This window comes from Myotis yumanensis, unplaced genomic scaffold (genome assembly GCF_028538775.1).
Source record: "Myotis yumanensis isolate MYYU_CA2020_CCGP unplaced genomic scaffold, mMyoYum1.0.hap1 SCAF_2, whole genome shotgun sequence".
Taxonomy (NCBI): Eukaryota; Metazoa; Chordata; class Mammalia; order Chiroptera; family Vespertilionidae; genus Myotis; species Myotis yumanensis.
The window spans coordinates 185,545,260-185,567,741 of record NW_027223753.1 but is presented as its reverse complement, the minus strand read 5'-3'; the positions used below and the strand labels follow the sequence as shown (position 1 = coordinate 185,567,741).

General features: G+C 39.4%; 1 protein-coding gene across 4 annotated transcripts in view; it reads right to left on the bottom strand.

Moving 5' to 3' along the window:
* The window catches only part of PLD1 (phospholipase D1), a 199,049-nt gene that overhangs the window by 15,292 nt on the left and 161,275 nt on the right, over positions 1-22,482 (bottom strand). For all 4 annotated transcript variants that reach the window (XM_070406795.1, XM_070406794.1, XM_070406797.1 and 1 more), the window contains 2 exons: positions 20,029-20,078; positions 4,547-4,681 (listed from right to left, as the gene is read on the bottom strand). In XM_070406795.1, the coding sequence (XP_070262896.1) occupies positions 4,547-4,681; positions 20,029-20,078 (185 nt within the window). The remainder of the gene's footprint in view (positions 1-4,546; positions 4,682-20,028; positions 20,079-22,482) is intronic.

Here is a 22,482-nt window from a genome sequence, read left to right as displayed (position 1 = left end):
CTGGTGCACACACACAAGTGTTTACCTGGGCTCTGTCCTCAGGACTGAAGACCTGGTGCTCCACAGCCTTGCCAATACTGGATTGCATGGCTTTTTAACTTTGCCTAATGGGTATTTTTAAAACCCGTTCTTTGTCTATTACATTAATGATGATGGACATCTTTTGTATATTTATGGGTGTCATATATGTCCTCTTTGGTGCTTTTCTACTACAGTTCCTTTGCCCATTTTACCTTGGATGTTGTCTTTTCTGACTGACTTATAGGAGTCTTTATTGGTTTGGATTATTAAGTGTGCTGCAAATATCTATGTTCAGTTTGTAGTTTATCTTTTTATTCTCTTTATAGGGTCTTTTAACAAATACAGTTTCTAAATTTTAAGGTAGCTGGATTTATCCATCTTTTCCTTTGTGCATTTTTTCATATTTTGTTTCAGAAATTGTGAATCCTCCTGTGGTAGGCAGGATAATGGCCCTGAGGGATTTGTTTAATGTAGAAGCCTGTGGATTTGTTGTGTTTCATGGCAGAGGGGAATTAGGCTGCTAATGAACTGACCCTAAAATAGGGAGACTACCTTGCATTAGCTGGGTGAGCCTAAGTTAACCACCGGGGTCCTTAAAGCAAAGGGGGCTCAGGGGGAGATTACAGCAGAATGGGTTGAAAGTTTTGGGAACTTTCAGAGAGATGGAACATAGCTGCCTTCAGAGCTGGAGAAAGGGGGTCACGAATGTGGGCCGCCTCTGGAAGCTGGAAAAGAAAATGGCTTCCCTCAGAGCCTCCAGGAGGGAAGACGGCCCTGCCGACACCCTGATGGCAGCCCAGTGAGACCCATGTTGGGCTCCTAACCTACAGAACAATAAGTGTGTGCTGTGTGAAGCCACTAAGTATGTGGCCATGTGTTACCGCCACAAAAGACAAGGAATTCACCAACGTACCCTATTTTAGCTTATTAAAGGACAACTGATTCTTCCATTGAACCAGGGGTCCTCAAACTACGGCCCGCGGGCCACATGCAAATACAAATGTTGTATTTGTTCCCGTTTTGTTTTTTTTACTTCAAAATAAGATATGTGCAGTGTGCATAGGAATTTGTTCATAGTTTTTTTTTGAACTATAGTCCGGCCCTCCAACGGTCTGAGGGACAGTGAACTGGCCCCCTGTTTAAAAACTTTGAGGACCCCTGCATTGAACCCACATCAGCTCTTCTGTCCTTCCACCCACTCGTGTTCCCTGTGTGTTCAGTTCAGAAGCTCTTAGCTTGGACTGTACATGAGCATCGCCTAGGAAGCGTTTAAAAATACTGGTGCCAAAAACAACAACACCTTGATGTCTGGGCTCCACACCAGACCAAATAATCACAATTTCTGCAAGTAGAAACCAGCCGTTAGTATTTTGCAATGCCATCCCATCCCTTCATCTATCCTTTTTTTTTTTTTTGAGGGGTGGCGGGGAAGAGGTTGGTGAATCTACTTTAAGGTAACTTGCAGACTTGAATAAACCTCCCCCTAAATGATATGTTTTCTTAAAGCTCCCCAGGCAATTCTAATGCAGCCAGGGTTGAGACCCACCCGACTAGATCCAGTGTAATCTCCCTTTACTGGGGCAGCCCTTCAACTACAGCCCCTCACCTACCCACCCTGACCTTCCTGCTCAGGTTCTGCACTACCCACGTGGATGCTCTGGTGTCAGGTGGAAAGAATACCCGCCACCCCTCCAGCCCAGGAGGGCTGCAGGGCAGCGGCAACATCCGATTCCTGCTGTACGCCTCCCTACTGTGCTCTGCAGTGGATCAGTGAACACTAAAACATCATTTCACCTCGTCAACTGATCCGATTCCTGCTGTACGTCTCCCTTCTGTGCTCTGCAGTGGATCAGTGAACACTAAAACATCATTTCACCTCGTCAACTGATCCGATTCCTGCTGTACGTCTCCCTACTGTGCTCTGCAGTGGATCAGTGAACACTAAAACATCATTTCACTTCGTCAGCCAGGTAGAGTTAAATTATAGGTAAGGACAGCCTCGTGTTTAGGAAAGCAAATAAATGTTAACTCGGTTCAGTGACAATATTGAGATGGATTAGAAAACTGGATTTGGACACAGGCTTCATAACCAGCAGGTCACCCAGGCCAACAGATAATGAAAGCTACCAGTATACACACAAGAGACCTTCAATGGGAGAAAACAAGCATTTCCTCATGAGGAAAAAGCGAGGGTGAACAATTACTCGTCTTTCTTAAGTCAATTACCCAATAATTCTGGCACACGTTTCCCATGTTAGAAAATTTAATCATGGATCACTTCAACTTTTTTAAAGCTTTTAGATACTTGCTTAATCCTGTTCAATATTCTTCACATAACTTCTCAAACGCCTCTCCGAGAATTCCCAATGTTGTTCTCTGTGTTATGAACTTAAACAGGCTGATGTGTGTGAGAGCAGCAACAACAGCAATGTTACTTAGTCTTAGAGTTTCCACTGAGATAAAAGGAACAGAAGCACCTTTGGAATTTTCCAGGGGAATCTGTGGTGCCCTTGAGGAAGGAGACACAGAAACCCAGTCCCTGAAGACTAACGTAAGACCCCTTCACACTCCCCAGGCCACACCTTCTGTTTCTACAGAGTGGACAGGAATTATGGGCAACATTGATCTGTTACTGTTGGCCTGAATAAACTGTAGCCTTTTGGGGGTTCAGAGGCCTTTCTAGAAAATAAGTCAATTAAAAAAACTCAACCAACCTAATGAACTGATGGCTCTGCTACTGCAAACTACTCTGCATGGATCCTTTATGTAAAACAAAGCAGGCTGCAAGCCCACATGACCTTTACAGGTAAAATATCTACAGCTGTCATTTTTTACTCCCAGAGTTCTGAAGTCTTTCTAAAGAGATCCAGTGAACTTTATTTCACTTTGTTTGTTTTTCCATTTCAGCAAACATCAGCATTTCCCCTTCCTACTGCCATTGCCGAATTTAATATAAATATATTCTGAGATGGCTTCTGAAGAGCAAGGCCAGAGTAGCTGTGGGAAATAAGAGAAACCCTGTTATGGGGGGAAAGGGGGAGGAAATAAATCCCTACAGTGCTCTGGTCCCTATAGAGCAAGGGATCAGCGACACAAAACATTTTTCTTAAATGTCCTTGTATACGTATAAAAAGTGTGTGTGTGTGTATGTGTGTGTGTGTGTGTGTGTACCTGTGTGCACGCACATGTGAGACCACACTGTGGTCTATACATTTTCTAACTTCAGAAAAAATATTTTTTTTCTTTCTTTTCAAATCATGTTCCAGGTAAGACAGTCTCATTACTACTAGATAAGAGATTCCTCCCCAACCCCTGCTTTTTACAGTGGAGGATAAACATATTTATTGCCAAAACATTTCAAAACACTCCAAAACATTTAGTTTCTTAAAGAATAGGGAAGTATCTGACAATAGCTGAAAAACTACACTCCATTTAAAACAGATGAGCAGAATCCCCAACAGTGGGACACACTGTATATCTAAGTAACATCTCCACCCTTGTCAACTCACTTACCTGGGTGATTATTAATACTGTTTCTCATCCTGCCCTTTCCGTGTATGTGTAACATCATATTTGAAAGCAAAACAATTCAAGGATGGGAAAACAAAGCTTTCCATGTGTGTGCAACAACAAAGCTGAACACCCATCCCTCTGGGCAGGTTGATCTAATCTGGGTAGAATATACAACCAGTAACTGTCTCTGAATCTGCTGGTGGGGAGAGGACCTCTGGAGAACTCTGTTGTGTATCCTTGACAAGAAAAGACTGGGGTGCATCATATCATTACTTCCCAATTTCCCCTAACCACCTTACACCAGCAAAGCTGGTCCCCTCTGACCCTGGTTAATGACACCCAAAACAGACTCTAGGGGAAAAACAGAATACGCAGAGGCAACAATATTTTCATATCCTTCCAATTCTGACTCTTGCACAACTTCAGAGCTGTGAAAAACGGTTAGGTGGGTGTGGTGCAAACACATACAAATTACCGTCAGGTACTCATTTCCTCCCCATTTCTCCCCCGTCCATTCCCAGAGGGGGAGGTACTTGGATTCAATAAAAATAAGGGGACAGTAAAGAATGAAAGAGAGCAGGCCAATTATTGCACTGCTGGGTCAAACTGCTGCCCTTGGATACTGTAATTTGCACAATGGCCATTTAATTGCTCTGCGCCTGTGTTTCTTCATGGATAAAAACAGGGATTAGAAAGGTTGTATGCAAAAAAGACTGCTCCAGAAATGTTTTAGATAGTATGTTACTGTCTCTCTCGACTGCAAAGGAAGCTTGGGAGGAAGAGAAAGAGAGGTTTTTGCATGATATAAGTCAACTAGCAAGAAACACAATTAAGGACTTGTATGCACGCATATTAGCATAACCAATGGACACAGACACTGGGGTGGTGGGGGCTTGCCTGGGGTGGGAATGGCTGGGGTGGGGCAGTCAACTGGGGAAAAAGGAGACATATGTAAAACTTTAGACAATAAAAAAATTATTTAAAAAGAAACAATTAGAGACTATCTACTTACCAATAATAACAGTGTTGTCATCAGCAATTAGCAACTTGCTGTGGACATAGATGAGCTCAGTGACTAGGTTTCCTTCAAGCTCTGCATGTGTTCTAAGACCACAGAATGATATATAATTTATCCACTGATTGCCAACTGTAAGTTTAAAAAGAAATGACTACAATTAATATAGCCAAGCTCAATAAAGGCACATTACATTTTGTCAAAGCAAATATACTACTTAAATAGACTGTTAAGAATAGATGGTGTACTGTGTGTGTGAATGTGTGCGTGTAATTTCAGAACTCGCTCAGGATCTATTTTTGCTATCTGGAGAATTTTACACTGTTGACTTGGTGCATATAGATTAAAAATCATACTGAAGTGCTTTCTGTATCTTCCCTTTGCTGAGGCAATCCAAAAATATATTTAAGTATGAACATTTTACTTTAATGATTTGGTGAATAACTACTTAGTGTTGATCATTAAAACTGAGCCAGAGCGGATAACCCAAGGCTCCGGTGTGACATTTGCATCTATCCTGGTGGACACCTGCTACTATTTAAATCAGATGCAAGCTGAGTGCCCAAACGACCTGATGTATGCATCGCTTGTAGCATATTCAGCACAAAGAAGCAGTTAAATTTTACAGACTTTGGGTAAATAAAAATGTTGACAATTAAATAACACTCCTCCTAAATTATTACAATTAGGACATGAAAGGAATCCTGGCTACATTGGGAGACTTTTCTTCAGAGCAAGCAGAGCCAGGTTTGTACTTTAATACATTGCCCTCTCATCATGTGAGGGCCATTCATGTGATATGAAATGCATTCCATACCAAGCTAACCCAGAACCACTGCTCTGACCTGAGTGGCAGCCACAAGATTGTATGAACCCTCCCTCACAGAGCAGTTGTCTTAGATGAGCAAAGTCTGATACTATAATAAATAAAGTGGAACCAAGCCATCACAAATTCTAATAGAAAGAGAATGTAAATCTTGTTTTGTAAGCATCTAAAGCACTTTAATAGAACCAATGGAGTTCATATTCCATTTACTGAAGTTTCCACATATTACTAATGTTTTCTATTTTACTGCGGATGTTATTTAGTGTTTCTATTACATATGGGTATCTTGGAGAGAAATTCTTTCACAGGTTGTATACAGAGATTCCTCCACTTGCAGATAACCCTTCCCCCACCTATATGGGTGATCTTGCAGCTGTGTTTGCCAGGAGTTGATGTGTTGGTGTTCCAGTACATTGTGTGTAGGAGATGCATTTTCAAACAGTTTCATGTGAAGGAGATTTTTGCAAATAAATTTTTCTCCATTTTTTACTTTTCTATTTGGAAAGATGTTCTGTACAAAGCATGGCCTCCTCCTTGAACCAGCGAGAGGAGCATTTCCTCTTTGAAGCCCTTCATGCCCATAAAATTCCTGGAAAATCTTCCTAATATAATGCCAAATATATTCTTTTACTAACATTTATTTAATCCTCCATTTTGCCTACTGTTGCAGAGGTATTACGCAGCTTTGTATCCCTAATCCTTGCATAGTACTAACGAAGTTGAATAAACGGGTGAGGAGATGAATGGGTAAACAGGTGGCAGCTAGTATTTCATCTTTTGGTTTCTCTGTATCATCTACTTTCCTGCAGTTGGCTCATGCTCTAGAATCTAAAATTATAAGACATAAAGCAGCTTTTTAAAAGAATCATGGAGCAAATCCTATGCTAAAATAAACATTTTTGCAGTAAGTTCCCATAAAATATCCACATTGAGCAATAAAGTAGACCAATGCTACTCAGTGTGTAGAAAAATCACCTCTGAGGGGTCCAGTAAAAGCAGAATCCTGGGACCCTCCCCAGAGGTTCTGATTCAATAGAAATCTATAATTCAAGTGTCCTAGGGGATCTCATTCCTTGTAGGACACTGCCATAGAGCCTTGGCCTTTATAGACTGAAGATTAGTGTACACACTCAGAAAATAATACAGGATGACTGTGGGAGATGCATTCTAGGGGTGTGAGTCTGCTCAATATGAGGAAGCCCATTAGTATAATACACAATATTGATCAATCTAGGGAGAAGAATCTATGATTATCTCAAGAGATGCTGAAAAATTTTTGACACAATTCAGCACCCACTTTTTTCATTAATGAAAAACCATGAAAAAAACAGGAAATACCGAATACTTTATTAACATGCTTCAAAATATATAACATGGATTATATATGTATAATATATATGTACATCTGTGTATGTGTATATATATTACCTTAGAGGTATTAGCCAATACATTTAGACAAAAGAAATCACATAAGAAGTAAAACCACCTCCCATTTATAGATAATATAATTGTATTCTTGGAGAATCAATGATAAAACTCTCTCAAACAATAAAAGAATAAGCATGCTAGAATATAAATTAACATGTAGCTCCACACACACAAATAATAACCAGTCAGAGGATATAATCATAGATAAAATCTCACAACAAAGGAGATAGAACACTTAAAGATAAACTTAGCAATAAATATGTAAAAATTTTTATGAAGAAAAAATTTAAACACTATTGAAAGATAATAGTCTATTCTTGAACAAATGAAAAGACATCCCTTGTTCTGGGATAAATCAATGCAATATTTAAAAAGTGCTAACTCTCTTTAAATTAATTTATAAATTTAGTATAATTTCAGTAGAGATACCAACACATTTTTATGGAGCTAGAAAACCTGATAAGATAGTTTATATGGAAAAAATAAACATTCAAGGATGGTTATTAATAAAACTAGAAAAGAAAAGCTATGACAGAGCAGTAATCCTATTCGATATTAACACATCTACCAAGTCTATATAATTAACACAGTTCAGAACTGGCCCATAAATAGACAGCTGAACCTGAGAATGGAATAGAAAGTCCAGAAATAGATCCAAGTACATATGGGAATTTTGCATATGTACATAAAGGCTGCATCTCAAATGACTAGGAAATGATCTATATATATAAAAGCCTAAGCAACCCTTTGACTGCCTGACTGTCTGACCCTCTGACTGGTAGCTATGATGCGCACTGACCATCATGGGGCAGACACTCAACACAGGAGCAGAAACCATAGGCATGAAAACATGGAACAGACTGATGAGTCTCAGAGGGAAGGGGGTTAGGGGAAGGATGGGAAGAGATTAAATAAAGATCTTATATGCATACTAGAGGCCCCGTGCACGGATTTGTGCACCGGTGGGGTCCCTCAGCCTAGCCTGCGGGGATTGGCCGAAACCTGCTCTCCAACATCCCCTGAGGGGTTCTGGATTGCAAGAGGGTGCAGGCCAGGCTGAGAGACCCTGCCAGTGCACGAATAAAGGACCAGTTTTTACATAAAGAACTAGGACTTTTAAATAAAGGGTGCTAGTATGATTGCATCTGTATTTGAAAAAGATAATAATTATATTTTTACCTCACACCAATCACAAAAATAAACTCCAAATTGATCAGAGATAGAAATGAAAGCATATGGAACTATCTGGATGTTTTTGAAAACAAAATTTCCATACAAGAAGAAAACAGAGTGAATTCCTGTATAACCTGAGTATAGGGAAGGCCTGTAACTGTCCAGAGGCAATAAAATATAAGATTGATAACGCTGACTCAATTTAAAAAAATACCAAAACACTACATTTTCATGATACAAAACACCACAAGCAAAAACAACGGACAAAATGACAAAGTTGGAAAAAGTGCATGTCACAAATGAAGAGTGGAGAGCCTAACATGAAAATAACTTAATAACTGAAGGAGAAAGATCAAAACCTTGATAGAAAAATGGGAAAAAGACGTGAATAGACAATTCACACATGTGAAAATATACATTGGAAAAGATATTCACCCTCACTCATAATAATAGAAATGAAAATTGAAACTATACTGAGAAACCATTTCTTACCCATATGACTGGCAAGAAAAAGTGGGATAACACATTCTCTTGGTGAGACTGTTGCAGCAGGCTCTCTCATTCATTGGTGGTGAGAATGCAAACGGGCACAAACTGTTTGGAGGGAAATTTGGCAATATCTAACAAAATTACTGATTGACCCAGAAATGTCACTCTAGAAAGTTATCCTAAATTCCAACAAGGTTATTCATTGCATAATTGTAATAAAAAACCACTGAAAACAATCGAACTGACCACACATAGGAAGGTGATTGCATTAACTGTGGAAGACCGTGCTAAGGTTAAAAGCATGAAGATGTCGATGAATATGGAGTGACTTTCAGGATATATTGTTAAATGAAAAAGCAAAGTACATAAGAGAATATGAGGTATGTTATTCTTATGAAATAGATTGGGAGAATAAGAAAGTATACATGTATCTCTCCATTTGTGCAAAAAGAAACAAAGCAAGAATAATCTAGGAATTGAAAAAATTGGTTCCCATAAAGGGTGGGTGGCAATAGGATGAAAAAGGTGGTTGGAGAAGAAAAAGAAAGTATAGGGAAGTGACACATCTAAGTTTGCTTTTTTAAATTTATGACTGTTTGAAGTATATTGCACACACTCAAAAAAGTAAAGATACAGAACAAAACCTTAAAATGGAATACAAACCAAAGCAAACAAACCAACTGTATTTCAAATTAATAACATAATCCAAGTAAATTTTGAACACTAACTCTTGAGTATACGTATATCCTTAGGCTAAAGACAAAAAACTATAAACAAAACATTAAATTCTAGTGAGTAGATGTATTTCTCATACTAGCATGGGCTAGCAATTCAGAAACTATTCTCTGTGCATTCTGGGGCTGAGGAAATGGGTACATATACTGTAGGTAATGGGAGCCAAGCTTCTCACTATAAAAGAAAGGAATCCTTTGCTAGGGGATTAGAATTGGAGGTATCAGTATGGAGATATGGAGATAGACAGATAGATGATAGATAGATAGATAGATAGATAGATAGATAGATAGATAGATAGATAGATAGATCATTGATAGATCATAGGTAGATAGATGATAGATGATTGACAGAATACAAAGGGCCTAAAGCAGTGATAACTCAGTAGCAATGATCATATCTAGCACCCAGATTTTAGTTTCTAAATTCTATTTTCCACTGAAAGAACCCAGGTTCCTTGGAGAAATGACTGATTACAGGACTAGTTCTAGGAGTGCCAGTAAAAACAAACAAACAAACAAAACAAAAACAAAGGCTGAAGGTGACCTGTCAAAAGCCCCTTAAAGGCCAAACATGTGTGATCTGATCATCAAAAATTATGATCCATTGAATAAAGTAAGAATCCATAAATTCATACCAATATAAATATAAGAATGAATACATAAATGTCAAAGAAGGGAAAGCTCTCATTTTAGTAGAATTGTAACTAAGAAATTTAGAAAAAAGTAATAAATATAGAAGACATAAAGGAATTTGAAATTAGCATTTAGCAACTATCAGTAATAATAATAATTGAATCATAGTAGTAATAATTGATTCAGAAAAGACTCAATGCATGCTAAAAACATTATTGAATGTCTGATGAAAAGCAGGATATCTACATAGTCTCAAAGTATTTTCCCACAAAATACTTATTAGTTACAAAGGGAAATACAGTGATTTTATGTGGAGAAACCTGGCAGATACCACCTTCACTCAGTGGTCAAAGTTAATACAACTGGTAATGGGGCAAAGCAACATCGTGTTCCTCCTGGTACTGCCCGCGGGGAACAACATCACATCTGCAATATCCCTGCTGAAAATACATAACCTGAATCTAATCATGAGGAAACAATAAGTATACCCCCATTGGAGGCTACTCTACAAATTAACTAGTCTATATCCTTTAAAACTATCCGGAGACATATGTACTACTCTTTGTAATACTTTAAACAACAAAATAAAATTAAAAAAACAAAACAAACTATCAAGATCATAAAAGTCTCCCACCTTTCAAAAAGAAAAAAAAAAGATTGAGGGATTATTTCAGGTTAAAGAAAAATAAAAATACATGGCAACCAAATGCAACACATGATTGTTGATTGAATCCTGGGTCAGAATAAAGCATCCCCACTCCCCTTTTGCAGTAAAGGACATCGGTAAGACAGCTGGCAGAATTTCAATAATGCCTACAGTAAGATAATAGTATGACATCAATGTTAATTTCATTGGTTTTGATAATTGACTTATAGCTGCTTTAAAAATGTCCTGCTTTTTTTGTTTGTTTGTTTGTTTGTTTATGTGTTTTTTTTAGAAACACACACTTATGTATTTAGGAGTAAATGGGTATCATGGCTGCAACTTATTCCTACATGGTCCAGGAAAAAAATACTCACCTACCTATTAAGAGAGAATTGATGAAGCAAAAAGGTAATATGTTACCATTTGGGAAATCAGAATAAAATATATATAGCAGTTCTAGAAACTGGAAGCCTAAAATTATTTTAAAATATTTTTTTAAAGATTAGTGATACTGACTAGCTGTTAGCAGCCTGAAGGTTAAAGACCTAATAATTTGTAATTTTCGAAGGCACGGATTAGTGCCGTCCCAAAGCGAGGCTGGAGAGTATCAGTAACACATCAATTCCCTGGAGAGCCTCACAGCCCACACAGTCCAGCCTACATCCTTGACTATGAAATATTCTTATGAAGTGATAGAGACTTAACTTGCTTATGAACAATGCCTTCAAGAAGAACGCTAACGGTTAGTACCAGTAACAGGACCTAAAAGATAAGGGTTCCTCATTCAGAAAGTGAACATTTTGGGTGATTTCAAGTGTGGCCTGACATATGCAGTGGGGCGCCCATCTAGCAAGAAAAAGCAAGTTGAGAAACTATTTCAGCTGGTATTTCATTCTGTGAAGAAAACTAGATACAAAGTTGGCGGTGTTCACCTGTGCTGTGAGGATATACTGAGGAAACATGTGCCTTTTAAAGAAGATGTGAGTGACAGGAACGTATGCAAGCATGACTGAGAAGCAATAGATGAAAACATATCAGGGAGGTTTCCAAGTTAAATAGGTATTTGGGAATCTCAAGGTTTATCCAGACCCCTGGCACATATCTGTTATGAACATTGGTACATATACACCTTGAAAGATGAGGAAGTCAATACAATAGGCTCTCGATGTTTGTAAGGGAATTCTATGAAAAGACTTCAATAGTTGTGACAGGCTTTTGTTACTTAAAAACTTGTAGCACTTGGTATCTGTACATTTCTAATCCTGATTGAATGACTCCAGACCTTGTTGAATTATATTAAATTGAATGCTAAAATGTCACAATTCACAACAAGTATAAAAATGATAAAGAAATGCTTTAAATTAAACACTAAATCCCTGGAGATTGGCGTATTAGATAATTACACACTAATAGCTGCTGGTTTTCTTTTCAGGAATTTTAACATATTCACAGCGGCAGTTTTGTTATTTTTAAAGAACAGAAACAGTAGACAGCTATAGTTCTCTATCCAATTAGAGATCAGCTGGTTCATGTATTTAAAGCCCACTACGCATTTACAAAAACAAAGCCACAATAGAACATTGTACCTCAAAAAGGGGCATTATGTAATTAATCTGTTGTTCCCTGTTTAGAGTATGAACATTCCCCCCACTGAGATATCTGATTTTGACTTGTTCCCAGGGTACTTGGAAATCTTTTCATAAGAGGGCTTAACACTGAAATTACTTTTCTGTTAAAATCCAATTTTTCCCCTGAATAGGCAAAGGCAGGAAAAGGGTCCAGAGCCAAGGGAATGCTTTATAATAAGCTTGGGCCATTTTTATGGTTGAGAAACTAAACAAGCTTGTTTTGATTTTTTATTCCCTTACTAGAGGCCTGGTGCACAAAAATTTGTGCACTGGTGGGGGAGGGATGGAGGGGGGTGTCCCTCAGCCCCACTTGTGCCCTCTCACAGTCTGGGACTCCTCAGGAGATAACCACCTGCTGGCTTAGGCCCGCTCCCCGGGTGGCAGATGGCAGGCCCAATCCCTCGGTGCCTGCCCCACCTCCCCAGGTCGCGCACACGGCAGGGCCAATCCCAGGGTTGGGGCGCTGCCCTGGGTCGCACACATGGCAGGGCCGATCTGGGGGTTGGGGCGCCGCCCCGGGTCGGGTTGCACACGGATGCCCACTGGAGTAGGTTGCAGGTAGGCCCAGATGGTGGCAGGGCAGGCGGGATGGCGCTGTCCCACCCTGCCTGCAGTATGCAAATTAGCCACCATCTTTGTTGGTGGTTAATTTGCATATCATGCTGATTAGCCAATGGGAGGCGTAGCGAAGGTATGGTCAATTACCATGTTTGTCTATTATTAAATAGGATAACCTCACTTTTTAAAAAAATATATTTTATTGATTTTTTACAGAGAGGAAGGGAGAGAGATAGAGAGTTAGAAACATCGATGGGAGAGAAACATCGATGAGCCACCTCCTACACATCTCCTACTGGGGATGTGCCCGCAACCCAGGTACATGCCCTTGACTGAAATCGAACCTCGGACCCCTCAGTCCGCAGGCCGATGCTCTATCCACTGAGCCAAACCGGTTTTGGCGGATAGCCTCACTTTTGCATTTTACTAGCCATGGTCAGCACTGAATGGTTTTCCTGGTTTTATCAGTGCATCTTTTAAACTTACTCATTCACTATCAACTTCATTTTGAGCCACTAGAAAATTGAGTTTAGGGATAATGCTCTGGTAAATCTTCTCTGACATGAATGGAATTAGATACAACTTTGGAAAGTATTTATTATTGGTGATGTGCATGTCTATGTCAAAGATTATTTCTAAAGTTTTTTAGACTGAGCAGACCATTAGTGGAAAATTATTGAACACTGAACACACACACTAAAAGTTTAATTTATTATTTTAAAGCTTCCAAATCATTTAAAATATCATGAGTCATAAAATGCAGCTTTTAAAGTATACAAATCAGTGTTTTTAAAAGTATATTGAGATGCTATACAACTATCACCACCATCTAATCTTAAGACATTTTTATTACCCCCAAAAGAAACCATACTTATTAGGAGTCACTCTCCATTCCATTCTCTCCCCAGACCTTAGAAATGACTAATTTACTTTCCTGTCTCTTAAAATTTTTCATAAACAATGGAATTATAAAATATGTGGCCTTTGGTCTTTTGTGTCTGGTTTATTTTCACTTAGCATAATATTTTCAAGGTTCATGCATTTTGTAGCATGTATCTGTATATTCCTTTTTATATCTAAATAATATTCCATTGTATGGATAAACACATTTTCTTTTTACATTCATCAACTAATGGATATTATGTTGCTTCCACTTTTGGGCTATTATAAATAACTAGAGGCCCGGTGAACAAAAATTTGTGCACTCGGGGGGCGGGGGGAGGGGGGTCCCCCAGCCCAGCTTGTGCCCTCTCGTAGTCTGGGACCCCTTGGGAGATAACGACCTGCTAGCTTAGGCCTGCTCCCGGGTGGCAGAGGGCATGCCCAATCCCTAGGTGCAGCCCCTGGTCAGGCTCAGAGCAGGGCCGATTGGGGAGTTGGGGCGCCGCCCCGTAATGCACAGAGTAGGGCGGATCGGGAGGTCACGATGCCACCCTCAGTCACGCTCAGGGTAGGGCCAATCAGGGGGTTGGGGCGCTGCCCCCTGTCACTCACAGAGCAGGGCCCATCAGGGGTTTGGGGCGCTGCCCCCGTCACTCATAGAGCAGGGCCCATCAGGGGGGTTGGGGCTCCATACCCTGTCACACACAGAGCAGGGCCCGTGGAGGGGGGCTGGGGCGCCACCCTCTATCACCCACAGAGCAGGGCCGATCAGGGGGTTGGTGTGCTGCACCCTGTCAAACACAGAGCCACAGGGCAATCAGGGGATTGGGGAGCTCCCCCCTATCAGGCACAGAGCAGGGCTGATCAGGGGGTTTGGGCGCTGCCCCCTGTCACGCTGATCCAGGTGCCGGGAGGCCTATTACCCTTTTACTATATAGAATAGAGGCCTGGTGCATGGGTGGGGGCCGGCTGGTTTGCCCTGAAGAGTGTCCTGGATCAGGGTGGGGGTCCCCACTGGGGTGCCTGGCCAGCCTGGGTGAGGGGCTGAGGGCTGTTTTCCGGCTGGCGAGTGACTAAAGCTTCCAACCGCTCCTTGTTTTCTTTTCTTTTCTTTTTTTTATCCTGGGCCAGCTTTAGCTCTGAGGCCTTGCTGCTGAAAACATGGATACAATGTTGCGGTCCAGCTGGGTTTCAGTCCGCTGGTTTCTGGGGTTTTGTTTATCTTCTTATTTGCAACATAGTACATAGTTGCTTAGAGTTGCAGTTGAGAGGCCGGCAAGTGAGGCAGGGAACGTTGGAGTCTGCAGCAAGCAAGCCTCATGCTCGCTTCAGTGCCTGGCTGCCGGCCGCCATCTTGGCTGACAGTTAATTTGCATATACTCACTGATTAGCCAGTGAAAAGGGTAGCGGTCGTACGCTAATTACCATGTTTCTCTTTTATTAGTGTAGATGATGCTATAAACATTCAAATACAAGTTTTGTGTGGACATATGTTTTCCACTCTCTAGGGTATGTACTATGGGGCAGAATTGCTGGATTATATGGTAACTCTCTTTTTAATTTTTGAAGAATTATCAAACTACTTCCCAAAGAGATTGAACAGTTTTGAATTCCCAACAGTAACGTACCATATGAGGGTTCTAATATCTCCATGTTCTTTCAATGACTTTTTTATTTTTTAAATTATAGCCATTCTGGTGGGTATGAAGTTGTATCTTGTGGTTTTTATTTGAATTTCCCTAATGACTAATGATGTTGAGCATCTTTTCATGTGATTATTGACCATTCATATATCTTCTTTGGAGAAATGTCTACTTAGATCCTTAGCCCATTTTAAAATTGAATTATTCTTTTTATTGTTGACTTCTAAATGTTCTTTATATATTCAGGATACCAATTCCTTACTAGATATATGATTTACAAACATTTTCTTCCATAATGGACTCAGCAATGGTTGCTTGGATTGTACACCAAAAACAAAAACCATAAAAATTGATACATTTCATCAAAAATAAACATTTTTTGTTATAAAGGACATTATAAAAAAATGACAGAATGGTTTCTGATCAGAAATTGGTTATTAATCTTACTATTATTTGCTTCACCTTTGTTGCTTTCAAGATTCTCTTTTTATCTTTGTCTTTCACTATTTTGATTATGATTGTTTTGGTATAGATCTCTTTAAAGTCATCTTACTTAGATTTTGTTTTTTTTTGTTTTTTTAAATCTTTATTGTTCAGATTATTACATTTGTTCCTCTTTTTTCCCCCCATAACTCCCCTCCTTCCAGCTCCCACCCCACCCTCCACCCTCACTCCCCACCCACTGAGTTCATCCATAGGTGCATGATTTTTGTCCAGTCACTTCCCGCATCTCCCACACCCCTTTTCCCCCAAGAATAGTCAGTCCATTCCCTTTCTATGTCCCTGATTCATTATAGTCACCAGTTCATTCTGTACATCAGGTTATTTATTCACTTGATTCTTAGATTCACTTGTTGATAGATGCATGTTTGTTGTTCATAATTTGTATCTTTACCTTTTTCTTCTTCTTCCTCTTCTTAAAGGATACCTTTCAGCATTTCATATAATACTGGTTTGGCGGTGATGAACTCCTTTAGCTTTTCCTTATCTGTGAAGCTCTTTATCTGACCTTCAATTCTGAATGATAGCTTTGCTGGATAAAGTAATCTTGGTTGTAGGTTCTTGGTATTCAGCACTTTGAATATTTCTTGCCATTCCCTTCTGGCCTGCAAAGTTTCTGTTGAGAAATCAGCTGACAGTCGTATGAGTATTCCCTTGTAGGTAATTGAGCCTCTTTCTCTTGCTGCTTTTAAGATTTTCTCTTTGTCTTTTGCTCTTGGCATTTTAATGATGATGTGTCTTGGTGTGGTCCTCTTTGGATTCCTTTTGTTTGGGGTTCTCTTCGCTTCTTGGACCTGTAAGTCCATTTCTTTCTCCAGGTGGGGGAAGTTTTCTGCCATTATTTCTTGAAATAGGTTTTCAATATCTTGCTGTCTCTCATCTTCTGGCACTCCAATGACTCTGATATTAGTCCGCTTAAAGCTGTCCCAGAGGCTCCTTACACTATCTTCACACTTTTGGATTCTTTTTTCATTTTGCTTTTCCAATTGGGTGTTTTTTGTCGAATCTTTGGTTTGATTCTTGTGCTCCTCTGGTCTGCTATTGGGTATAATATTCTTTATTTCAGTCCGTGTATGCTTACTTTCTAATTTCTTTATTGTAGCATCGAGGGTCTCATTAGTTTTCGTGAGGCTCTGCACAAATTTATGGCAAGCCCTCAAAATTGCGATTCTTAGCTCCATATCCTCCATTTCTGTCATGTTTTTTTGTCTCCGCATCTTTTATGCTTTCTTGGTGCACCCCCTTGTGGTCTCTGTGCGCAGTCTTGTTCTAGCCAAGCCTTAATTGTTGTAGTTAACAATAGAGGGATTTGACCACCAGGCCGACTGGCGGTGGAAATCAGCTGTGGGAAAACTTCAGTCCTCAGGGGAGGCGCTAGTCCAGCCCTTGCCTGAGGCAATCGGCAAATGGCTGTGCGCAGGGCCTGGGCGGGGCGGGCGCAACAGGGCGGGGGGGAGGGAGCAGCTATGGCCGCTCTCAGTCCGTCCCCAGGGGCTCTGCCTCTCTGTCCCAGCAATCGCTGCAAACCTCGGAGGGGCCGTAGCCAGACAGTCCCGGTTCTCCCGTTTGAGTCTGGGTCCCTAGAGACTCGCCCGGATCTGTAGCCCAGAGTCTGAGACTCGCTCCTGATTGAAAACGACAATCGCGCCCTCAGCCGCCAGCCCGCTTTGTGCGCGCACCCTCACCACCGCACCGCTGTACCTTTAAATTTTCCACACTGCGCCTCCGCTGAGCGTCGGAATGCTGTTGTTTTTGCTTCTAGTTGAAGAGACTCTCCTCAGCCAGCCTTCCCGTGGTTCTGGTTGATGTCCACTCCGACTTTTAGTTGTATTTTTGAAGTGGTTGTCCACGGCGGCAGTCTCCGGTGTTTACCTATGCTGCCATCTTCGATTCTCCCTAAAAAAGCTTTCCTTACTTAGATTTTGTTGAGCTTCTTGGATGTGTAGATTCATGTTTTTGGGGAAGTTTTCAGTTGTTATTTCTTTAAATATTCTATCTGCAGTTTTTCTCTTTCTTCTCCTTCTGGGACTCCCATTATGCTGGTGTGCTTCGTGATGTTTTACAGGTCCCTAAGGCTCTATACATTTTTCTCCATTATTTTTCTTTTCTGTCCCATCAGACTGAATACTCTCAATGAACCTATCATCAAGTTTGTTGATTCTTCTGCTTGCTCTGATCTACTACTGAGCCCCTCTAATGTGCATTTTATTTTGGTTATTATACTTTTCAACTTCAACATTTATACAGGGATGGGAAAAAGTAGGTTTATAGTTGTGAGCACATGAAATGCAGAGTTTAGTCTTGTATTATTACTTTTGCTCCACCCTGTATGTGATTACTTCTTTTTCTAAAAGACTTTTATGGAAACATTTTAATTTAAAAATTCTCCTTTTCCATAGTCTCTAATTGAGAAGATTTTGCTTTTATACTTCCTTTAGTTCTTTACATATCATTTCCTTTAGTTCTTTGAACATAGTTAAACTAGTTGTTTTAATGACTTTCAAACTGTCAGACAGGTCAAATTATGACCATTCTCAGAATTGTCAGAATTCAGGAGCTTCAAACCCATTCGGCTCCTTCCAGTGTTGGCTAGGCTGCTAGGTTTCATAGTGATAAGTTGGCTTTCATGGCCAGTGTGGAAATGAGGAGAGGGGGATGGATACATGGAAAATCAAAATGCTACAAATCTTGCTGCATTTATTAAGATTCTGCTATCTTTCTGGAATAAACACTCTTCAGATTGTCACATGCCTTTGGTTAATTTCCAGAGATCTGAAAAAGATGGCTTTAACTATTTTTTTGTAGTGTTTTTGTTATTTTTATGCAGGAGTGAGTTTTTGGAAATCCTTACTATGCCATTCCTAGTGATGTCCTAATTCTTTAAGAGAAAAATATGCATACATGAAAGGACTAATATTTTCTCCCCACATTCTGATACATTATCTAGTACATACAATCTTCAAAAATTTGAGTTTATTAGCATATCTGAAAGTCATGCCACTTGGCATCACATTATTGTGATGGCCCCTCCTGTCTTTTTCAGACCTCCCTGTGGCAGCTCCATTCTCCTGGTCAGTTGGATTGAAGCTCTTAGATGATCTGATACTTCCCTTACTCTCTGCTCCTATATCCCCTCAAGTCTTCCTTCACAGTCTTATTCATACATAACCTTCTATCCATTACCAATGTGTCATTATCTCTCAACTGCCATGTCTCTCTCTACTTTGCTTACCAAGAGTAAGTGAATCTTCATACAAACACCACTTAGGTGAGTTCACTCCAGGAACCAGAGGCTTCCATTAACCTCGTTTTATCTCCTTCTAGATAAAATCTAGTCTTTTTAATGTGAACCTTCAACTTTTCACAATCTAGACTCAATTTGAACTGAAGGTCAGACAATTTGAGTTCGGACTCCAGTTTATTTCTTGTTGAAACTTTTGAAACTTTCTATTGTATAGGCAGGGGTGGGCAAACTTTTTGACTTGAGGGCCACAATGGGTTCTTAAACTGGACCGGAGGGCCGGAACAAAAGCATGGATGGAGTGTTTGTGTGAACTAATATAAATTCAAAGTAAACATCATTACATAAAAGGGTATGGTCTTTTTTTTTTTTTTTTAGTTTTATTCATTTCAAACAGGCCGGATCCGGCCCATGGGCCGTAGTTTGCCCACGGCTGGTATAGGGCATATAACATTATTGAGCACCTATTGTGTGCTGAAGTTAGAGTCAGTTCACAGAGATATAGACAAGTAAACCCTTGGTTACAATATATTGTAGTTAACAACTACGTAGAAGGATTATTTAAGAAGTTATCTGAGAAATTGCCTTTGAAAATATGAAGGATTAAAATAAGTGAAAGGTATTACTGTGTTTTTTTTCTTATTTACCTCCAGTATAATGTCCTCAAAAATTTAGAGCCTGGAATTTCTACATTTATAGGAGGCCACATGAATACCTGTTAACCTTGTAGCATTTATATCCTCATCTTTAATGCAGGGATGACATCTGTCCTGCTTACTACCTAGGACTGGGGTGAAGGATCATAGGAGAAGATATACACAAGATCTTGTGAAGTGCTTTACAAATCCCACTTATTATCAAAACAGTTATTACAAATAAATATGAATAATAAAATACATTATAAAATATTCTCATCTTTATTACTTATGCATCTCAAGTCATTGGTTTGGACAATTTAATGAGAATAAATTGATATCTGTTAAGTATTGCATGGGATACCTTTTGTAAATAGAGTTCTACAATCACACTATGAAAATACTAATGATTATTGGTACGTTGCCAAAACAGCCATGAGGAAAATAAAAGCAGTTACTTACGCTCTACTTTTAACTGTCCAAGGATGGAATTTTCTCCTCTGCACATGGTCCTAAAAATATGTAAAGAAAGGAAATCATTATGGAGGTTGCAAAGGAACTAATCCTAATTTGCAGGATTTAGTCCTAATCCAGGTAAAAACAGAACAAGTGCTTTTGAGAAAAGATGCTATATAGATTTTTTTAAAAATCTAAAACATGAAAACAATAACTACCACTTTTGTAATGCGACTGATGGAACAAGGCAGTTGTTTTGAGGTGGGTAAAAGGAAAAATTTAAAAATTTATTTCAGAAAGATGTTATTTTTAAAAGATGGATTATGAATGAATTTTCCTTTTTAGAAAATTTGTTGACAGTGAAGATAAATTTAGAATGCCTCAATAGATAAGAATACTTACACAATCACATTGCTTTCAGAGGTAAAAAGGACAAAATTTTAGCAGAATAATTTTATAATTAAAGAAACCATTATACTTGTGCTCTCTGTAAAGTTGGCAAACCTCTTAAAAGTGAAAAATATAGTCTCAAATAACTGACTATTAATGATTTTGTTTCTCAAGACTCTGATAACAGTCTATGAATTGTAAAGACTGACAAAACAAAAAATCCTATGCTCCATCTGCTTGCTTTATGAAAGTAATTAAAAATACAGTTATGCCTGGGAAATGCTGATATTATTAAAGATTATGCCAGCAAATAGAGATGTTTTGCATAATAAAAGGTTATAGTTTTAGTTGCTGAACAAAAGCCAAGCATGTTATTTTATTCAGCTGGTTCAAACCCAAGAAAATAATCATAAAAAATAATTACAATTGACAATATTCCAAAAATAACATTAGAATGGCAAATAGGGTGGTTAATAGCTGATTAAACATTATGTCAGGGCCTTAAATACTTGAAAAGCTTTGTTTGTCATGTTATAAATCAGATAATAGTAGAAATGGGCAAATCTTCAATCTGAGTGTATAGACCAAACCGCAGTTAAAGTTCTCTCATACTGTAACCAGGCAAAATTCCTCAAGAAGAGACAAACAAAAAAAAATCTTTACTTGAAACCCCAGCAGACAGACAGAAGCTTGAAAAGTCTGAATAAAATAAGAAGATTAAAAAATATATATATATTTCCACCACAATGGGCACTCAAAATGTGCACAGAAGACTCTCAGATCCTACAGGGAGTTCCACTAGGAAGGGGGAACCAGTAGCAAGGCATCTAAGCCCCCACCCCTAATTTTTAAAAAAATATATTTTATTGATTTTTTACAGAGAGGAAGGGAGAGAGATAGAGAGTTAGAAACATCGATGAGAGAGAAACATCAATCAGCTGCCTCCTGCACATCTCCTACTGGGGATGTGCCCCCAACCAAGGCACATGCCCTTGACCGGAATCAAACCCGGAACCTTTCAGTCCGCAGGCCGACGCTCTATCCACTGAGCCAAACCGGTTTTGGCAACCCCCCACCCCTAATTTGATGAAGGCTCCAAACCCTTTTTTGCTCTATATACTGGGGGTTCTGTGAGGTCTCCTTTGTCCTCTAAAAAAGGTTTGATTATAAAAGTGGTCGACTACAGGCGCTTTGGAAAACAAGGGCTATTAAAAGAAAATACCCAGATTCTGTTCTTTGCTTTGTGTTATTAAAAGTGGGATCTTGAGTAGGATTCTTTTGTATCTCAGGTTACAGAGCTTATAGCTGGGACCTGGAGCCATGCCCAAGCTGTCCACCTGCCTCTTCACTCCTATTCTCTTTCCCAGCTACGTGACCCAGAGAGAAACCGCCTCTCCCCACCTGTCTACCAGCTAGTCCCCCTCAACCCTCTTCATGATGCTCCACTGGCCAAGGCTGAAGCCTCAAGTGCCTTTAAAAAATATATATATATTGGTTTTAGAGAGAAAGGGAGAGGGAGAGAGAGATAGAAACATCAATGATGAGAGAGAATCATTGATTGGCTGCCTCTTGCATGTCCTCCACTGGGGATTGAGCCTACAACCCAGGCATGCGCCCTCGACCGGAATCAAACCCAGGACCCTTCAGTCCGCAGCCAACACTCCATCCACTGAGCCAAACCAGCCAGGGCTCAAGTGCCTTTTTGAGCAGTGCCTATTCACTGCTTTTTAGAATATCAAGAATAGAACTTAACCACTTTCCCTATAATTTTAGCTAAGAAGTGGTAGAGAAAAAGAATTAAAATTTCAGGAGCTAGGAAAGAACCTTCATGCTTCTAGCAGAGACTATTATTACAACCTTGTTGAAGGATTTACTACCTAGAAAATCATAAACAAATTTGCACAAATCATAGCATTTTAAGCATTTTTTCTATATAACTGCAAAGAATATAGAAAATTCAGTAACTATTTGGTAGCTTTAACAATAATTTAAAAATCAATAGGTATATATATTTTTATACATATATTTTATATAATATATAAAGTCCTTGTCTCTATATGTACATTTATT